The sequence below is a fragment of the Vigna radiata genome, chromosome 9 (assembly GCF_000741045.1).
Source record: "Vigna radiata var. radiata cultivar VC1973A chromosome 9, Vradiata_ver6, whole genome shotgun sequence".
NCBI lineage: Eukaryota > Viridiplantae > Streptophyta > Magnoliopsida > Fabales > Fabaceae > Vigna > Vigna radiata.
In genome coordinates, this window is record NC_028359.1 from 2,802,871 (window position 1) to 2,811,062 (window position 8,192).

Sequence of the window (8,192 nt, forward strand, 5' to 3'; positions counted from 1 at the left end):
ATGGCAAATTAAGTAAAGATTTGACAATTTAATTTATTAATGCGTGTTAAATGTCATCATTTACGTCTTTAATTCAAGTCAAAATTTACAGACTTTGAAATTTAGATTAATGACGATCTAATTGATAACAATTATAGTTTGTCTTCAACTGATTGGTATTAGAAATAATATTTCTATAGACTGAGAGGTTCAGTCAATTGGTCCCAGTCGTTTGATCTCAAAAGTAATATCTAGTTAAGTTTGTGACAACTTACTATTTAGATTGATCTAAGGTTGACTACACAAGTCATACATTACACTTATTATATTACTCTAATGTTCATTTATTATGAAAACTTTAAAAAATAAGTTAAAAATAACTTATTTTAACAAGTTATTTGAAATAACTTATTAAAATAATCTGGTTTATAAACTTTTATATCAAAATATAGGAAGATATGTTAATAAAAAAGAAAATATTTTTATAATTGTAACATACTAATTTTTATTAAAAACATGTATTTTTTTTATTATCTTTAATAAAAGTGTACATTTTTTATTTAAGAAAAAAAGTATAAGTATATGATGTAAGAATTGCAAAATGGGATGATTTTTGTATTAATTGTGATGAAGAAGAAATGAATCACATGGAAGATGTTAACAATGGTGACAGTACGACTGAAAGCTACTCTTTCCTTCATCTTTGTCACCAAAACATATATAAGAACAATTTCTTGATTTTGTCTTTTTTATTTTTTTATTTTTTTATTTTATTTTCTCCTTCCAATATTTGAAAGCATTAAATGGACGGTACCATTATTACTTAATGCTATACATTTTTCTTTTCTTTTAAATACATGATAACTTCGCATTAATTATGAAAGAGTTTAGTATGTGTACGTACATACGTATACAAAAAAACTACGTAGTTGAGACATTGTTTTCTATATGTAAAATCAGTTTAAGAATCCGATGTTAACATCTTCTACTTCCTATGAATTTCTGCAATACTATATACACCCACCATTCCTCCTATTTTAATTTATTTTTTCAAAATAATTTTATTTCATAAAATCATCTAAATAAACTCATTTCCATTCTAACTCTCAAATTAAACTTATTTATGATTCACTTTAAAAATTACAGGAGTTTAATTCTTAACACGAAACAACTCCTAACTCCTATATTTTCATTTTTTAAATAAAAATTGAAAAATCAACTTAGATTTCATTTCACCAACTCTCAAATAGATACGTTGAAAATTATACTTTTAGAAATAGTGGAATTTTTTCACTATTTCTTTTTCATGGTTTCAATATAAATTCTAAAACAATATATTTTTATAATGGAAGTTTAATTTTGTGTTTGCTTTTATTGATTTGCGGGCGATGAAAAGAGTGGATTTGCGGGATGAAGCAAAATTTCAATCCTCCCTTCACAGCGCTGATTTGCAAGGAATCATTTACAATTCCAATTTTACCCTTAATATAATATATTTGATTAAAATGGATTCTTAGCATGAATAATAATAATAATAATAGTAAATAATAATAATAATAAAATACTATATTATTATTATTATTATTAACGTTAATTTTTTTACTTTTTATAAATATTTTTATAATTAAATATAATATTAACATTTATATTTTATTACTTTAATAAATAGGGACATTTTGGTAATTTTCAATTTTTATCAATTAAATAAATTTTTTTATCTCTCACATCAATCAAATCTTACACTAATTTTCACAAACTTTACTTCCAAACCCCTTCTCAATTACTCACAAATCCACTCAAAAAAACAACAAAAAAATTACCCTCAAATCCATTCAAATCATCTCCCCCAAACCATCTCCCTCAAAAGAACAGAGCCTAAGTCTTACATTAATTAAAAAAATTGAGTATTATATAAGAATAAAATGTCATATGAAAATTGTGTTAAAAATTATATTTTATTTTTTAAAAATTTGGTCCACCAACCTCTCTAATTTTATTTTTATTAATTTATTATCTTATAAAATCTTAAAAAATATTATTCGACTCATTATACGTGAATTGTATTGTACTTTTTATTTTATTTTAAATTGTCTTGACTTTGAGAGTAAAATTTATTTAGATTTGAGTTACAAAAAGTTTGTAATTTTTTTATTTAAAAAAAAATGTAATTAAGTGAGTCAGTAAGTCAATCCATTTAACCACCAACCTGGGTCGAGCCGGGTTCAAATTTTTCTATTCCATTAATAAATGAATGGGTGTTGCTCCCTACACTTCCCCAAGTGGGACTTGTATCTCCCCATTAATTTAATTTATTTCAAAAATATTCTACACCTCCCCACTATTTTCTTTATTCCAAAAATACCCTACACCTCTCCACTTTTCTTAACAATCTTTTTCTTTCTCTCTATACATTAATGGACCATTCACGTGCTTCAGATTTGAATTTGTAACATACTACAAAATATAAACTTCAGAGGAAACTTCAATAGTAGTACTTCTACCATTTCCATTTTATAAAATTAAAAGTTAGATGCAAATACAAAATAATAAACAAAATAATATTAATAGTAAATAATGATATATTATTATTATTATTATATACTAACTTTATAATGACAAAAAAACTAAATAAATTATAAATCTTTAACAAATAACTTTTTTTTTTATATTTTAAGTATTTAATAATATTTTTATATTATTTATCTAATAAATTAAATATTTTATTCGAGTTATTTGAGTCAAACATGTCGGTGAGTTAAAACATAATATAATGTTAAAAATTATAGATATTATATGTAAAAAAAAAAGATACATGTATATAAACATTTTTCTATAAATTTAAAACAAAATTTTACCATTTATTAAGTAATTTAAAAAGAAAAAAATATATTCAACAACGAAAATAAGATTGAATTAAACTTATTTAAGAAAATATATATAACTTCAAGTCATGTAAATGCTCCATTAATGAGCCATGTAAATGCTCCATTGATGTAGAGAGAGAAAGAGAAAGATTGTTAAGGATAGTGGGGAGGTGTAGCGTATTTTTGGAATAAAAGAAAATAGTGGGGAGGTGTATAATATTTTTGAAATAAATTAAATTAACGAGGAAGTACAGATCCCACTTGGGGAGGTGTAGGAAACAACACCCTAAATGAATTGGATTGAATTGATTCACTAAATAACGAACTCGTAGTAGACTAGACCGAGTCGGGTAACCCGTTTTAATTTTTCATCGAGATTATTACTCAAAAAAATTCATAAATGGTATTAAAGTCAAAAGTTATGAGGCTATTAGTAGTCACTTCCATCACTCACCATTTTACTTAATTTTTATTTTTTCATCATTGATTATCTTTTTTTCAGCATGCTTATTAGTGGTGCCTCTTAATCAAAACTAATTACTCGTTAAAAGTCTATCGTGCTTTCTTAATCTTGATGTCAAAAATTAGATACAGAAAATTTTGTCGGAATTTGGCTCAAACGAAAGTAGTTACAAAATTCTTTAAAGTTTTGATGTGAGAACGTGACACGTTTAATTAATGTCACAAATTTTGCTTTGAATTGATAACCACTCCTTCTAGCTCTAATATGTGCCATTTGAAAGCATGAACATGGTTCATTCATATATCAATGGTTTTAGATATTTGGACTTCAAATAAATTATATTGGAAAATGATTGTTTATATTCTGAAAATGTTAGTCATTACTTTTGATAACGAATCCTTTATATCAGAATTATAGTTAAATTTTTTATATATTGAGGATTTATTTTATATTTAATTTGGTTTCAATTATTCAAATTTATGAAGAATATGATTCTTATAATTCAAATTTGGATAATAAACCATTTTGATTTTCTAATTTTTTTTAAACTATTCTCTAAATATTAAATTTAAAAGGTTAATATGATTTTTTGAAAATAGTTTGCAATCCTTAATTTTTATTTTTTTTTGCAAATTTTCGTATTTCAAATTGAGAAATTAAAACAATTTTTTTTTTCAAATTTAGAAACTGCAACTAGATTTATAATAAATATTTGAAATTTATGTTTTCATGAAATGTATCAATATCTAGTAAATATTTGACTTTTATTACTTGCATACTGTAAAAGTGTATTTGTTTGAACACATAAGAATGATTTTTTGATGGATGGTATTAATAGAAGTACTATGATCAAGAATTTAATATTTATAGAAAATTAAAAAATATGTACAGTTTACATTTAATATTTTTAAGGAAATTTTTTAAAAGAATATATAGTGGGCTAACAAAACTACAAAAAGTTTAGAGAAAATGTAATAACTAATCATGTCAATAATTTATAAATTCTTACATGTTTTTGTAGTTTTTAACTATGAACATATATTTTACCCATTTATATTTTTTCTTCACCAAAACACCCACTGATATTTTATTGTTGACATGACAAAAATGCCTAGTCTGGTTGGATTTTCTAGTTTTGATAAAATTCTTAAAAAGAAACATATATGGAACACAATAATTTTCCTTATTCATTGTTTAAATAAATGAGTGGTGCAATTTCTGAAGACCTAAATCAATAGTTCCGTAGTTTTTGACATGAAATTGCAACTAATTTATGAGGTCCACTTGGTCAAATATTGATAGGTGTGAACTGCATCTGCAGGCATTACTAAGGTCATTGTAGCATTACTTTGTTGAGTTGCATGCGTCATTTTGTCGTTTTATCAAGCAATGAATTGGGTTGCTTAAACGGCCATTTTAGTTTCAATGCACCAAAGTGAATGTGCTTTGTTGGGGGTCAGGTTTTGAGAATCTTTGGCAAGTAATCTGTCCAAATCTTTCAAGAAACTTTGTTGGAAATAAACTTTCAAGACTGAATGAAATGCAATTGTTCACACTCACCTGGTCCAACTCCCACTTTTGTTACTCACTCCAACCATTCTCACCAAACTGATAATGATTATGGGGAAACTAGCATGTTTAACAAATCAAAATAATTGAATGTATGATACAGAGTACACCAAACATTCAATTCATAAAGACATTATTGACTCAGCAAACACTTCTTCATTCAAATTACCACGAATTTATTGGACAATTTGCCACGTTATTACTATTTACATATAACTTGGATCTGGGGAAGCATTTACAATTACTTTTCCCCGGCCAGCATCAAAGTTAAGGTATCCAGTGATGAGTTGGTTCCATTTGATCATCAGAGTGAGAATCAGTATATTAGGCTGTTGTAATCACCTTCGTTCGGGTTCCTTATTGCAGTATAGCACAAAAACTGCAGTTCCTATGAGACTCGTTCCGAAATCAATGGGACGAAAAACACCCAATGACACGCCATATGGTACAAACATAAATCTAATTGTAACTGTCTTTAACTATAACACCACCTCTTGTGTATCATGATCCTCATTAGCTTCCTGCTCAAGTTCTTTTATTAGCCTTTCAATCTGCCTTCTATAAACTGGCATGAAGTGATCACTGATCATTCTCTGTGAGAGTCTAAGTTTACTATACAGAGACCTGGAAGTTAGAAAAATCCCAATCTTAGTCTCATCTAGCTCGCTACTGTCTGAACTTGCATAGGTTGGGCTATCATCATTTTCATGCTCCGTGTCAGAATGGAGTGTAACAATGTGCATTATTTTTCCTGGAGGGAAAAATCTGTAGACTTCTTTCGTTTCTGGTACTGAACTCTGGGCTTCCTCTACTTCGTGGGTTGCTTCCTCTTCCCTTATCTCCTTTACAACATCAGTCTCCTCAACTTCAGGACCGTCATACAGCTCATTCTCCAGTTGATGCCACAACTCCACTTCACTCATCTGATCATCATATCTGTCATGGTCCATCAGGTTCTGACGGTCACCATGATCAACATCCACCTCAGTATCAGAACTACTTTCATTGCCACATTCAATCTCAGAAGACCACTCTTCTATAGATGAAGATACAGGAAGGTTCATATTCTTTGCATTAATCGCCTTCTTGGGAGAACGAAGAAATGAATCGGAACCGTCGATATTGGTAGAGGAAGATGTAGGAGGACTATCCCCGTCTTTGGAGTTTGAATATGCACTCAAGGCTCTGCGACGGGGTCCCATGCATGACCAAGAGGACAAATTAAGGTTTGGACGTGCCCATGCTGCCATACTCTTGGCTCTCTTCATCACAACCTGCAGTTTTTCAAAAGTCAGACATGGAATAGAAGCAGTAGCACTAGCGCTTCTTGCATGATCAGATTGAACACGTCAACCCCCAACCATAGATAGAAGAGAACTAACAAGTACAAACTCGTCCTGGTTAGGCTTATGATCCAAAGCATAAAAATTGTGTGTTCTCTTCTGATAACAGGATTGCAACACCAATAAATCTTATTCAACACAAGAAAGAAAGACAACCAAATAAAAAGACCTTTCCATTTTAATTTCCAATAATGGTTAGTTTATTCCACCCTGCTTTTAGAGACAATACATAGTTGTATGATGAACGAAAATTGAAAAGATTTATAACAGAAGGTAAAAGTACCTGGGTACCATTAGAAACTGGCTGCAAAATGGCCCCAGCCCCAGCAACTTTTGCTCTAGCAGTGGCAATCGATGGGAGTCGAGAACCTAATGCTGAAGCAGAGCGATAGACTGTACTAAGTATTCTTGTCTGTTCAATTTGATTCCTCAAGTCATTTATCCATGCTGATGCTGTCACCTGAAAATGGGAAAATTAATTTTAATACCCAAATGATGTAGAATGGCAAAATGAAATTTATGAACTGCAAACATTCATCATGCATCATCATAGCAAGTTCATCGAATTATCGAAGTTCCGTAAAGGCAACCAAACCAAATCAAGAGCATTATGAATTTCAGAGAAGGAATTAAACTTCATGTGGAGCAACAGGACACACAATGCAAAACATCTTAGAATCTGTATAACTTCTTGTGGGACTGGGAAGATTTATAACACTGCTTTCTATAATATCCCACGATTTTTTTGATATGCAGTTTTGAGAGAACCTAAAATAGTTCATAACCATAAATGAGAGTTAGACCCACCAAATGAAGTCCTCTACACTTTCCAAGGGCCATGCATATCTTATCAACACCTGAACTACAGGTCCTAATTACTTAAACCCACACATATGATCAAATATTGGTCAATAAATCAGGACGACAACATTTTCCAACACAAGATGCTAATGATCACAACCTCAGAACGCAAGTCATCTACAGAAGCAGCTGAGAATGTAGGCACCAAATCAGCTCCATTTATAATAGAAGTGATAAAACTATCACCCGACTCTGCCAACTCCCATGTCATACACGCAGCTGCAAGGGTAACAAGATGTCAGGTTCAAGAGACTTGCTGCGTAAACCAGTATTAGTTCCAAAGTGCTCCAGGATACTGCCCTCTCGCTTTGAAAATAAATTGAAGAATCATATTGACACAGAACGCGATACACTGACCTGGAGCAAATGTAACACATGTGGCGACAGAAAGTTCCTTTCTCTCTCTCAACACATAAGTTAGAATTGCTGCAGTACCTCCACCCAAAGAGTGCCCAACAATCTACATAATACGAATTTTAAAACTTATACAGTAAACAATAGAAACATCTACTAACTATTTAATAAAAACTTTTGTTGTAAATTCAAGATTAATGAAGACAAGGAAGAAAAACCATGACGTGATGAGTACAATCTGCTAGCCATGCATGTTTGAAGACACAATTAACAAAATGATATACAGAAAATTTAAATGATATTATGGTCTAACGGGGAAGCATGTTAGAAGGATTATTTAGTCAAAGGGCAGGGAATATTATAAAAAAAATCAATATCTTTACCTTGACTTTATAATCAGGGTAGTGGCCAAGTGCTTCAAGGAGACAAGGAGTTACAAGCTTTGAAATCCATCTAGCAGCAGCAACCATTCCACAGTGGGCATAACCTAAAACCAAATCTCTAACCCCACCTTGGTGAACAACAGTGTGATGGAATGGCACCACATTTCCTGTAACAGCTGTTAGAGTATCTTTGATACTATGTGTGCCACGAATCAACAGCAAAAGGCATCTCATGTCATGATCAACGATTATTGTAAAAGCTGGTTTCAAAATCTGCATGAAAAATCAACAGCAGGTTTAAACTTATGTTGTCTTTACCAAATGAATACAGATCACTGAAATGGTAGCAAGTATTACTTATTCATCAGATTCAATT

General features: G+C 30.2%; 1 protein-coding gene across 2 annotated transcripts in view; it reads right to left on the reverse strand.

The window, feature by feature from the left end:
• Positions 1–5,206: 5,206 nt before the first annotated feature.
• The window catches only part of LOC106774282, a 5,925-nt gene continuing 2,939 nt past the window's right edge, over positions 5,207–8,192 (reverse strand). For both annotated transcript variants that reach the window (XM_014661222.2, XM_022785975.1), the window contains 5 exons: positions 7,817–8,089; positions 7,437–7,539; positions 7,180–7,298; positions 6,502–6,678; positions 5,207–6,149 (listed from right to left, as the gene is read on the reverse strand). In XM_014661222.2, the coding sequence (XP_014516708.1) occupies positions 5,355–6,149; positions 6,502–6,678; positions 7,180–7,298; positions 7,437–7,539; positions 7,817–8,089 (1,467 nt within the window). In that variant the 3' untranslated portion in view covers positions 5,207–5,354. The remainder of the gene's footprint in view (positions 6,150–6,501; positions 6,679–7,179; positions 7,299–7,436; positions 7,540–7,816; positions 8,090–8,192) is intronic.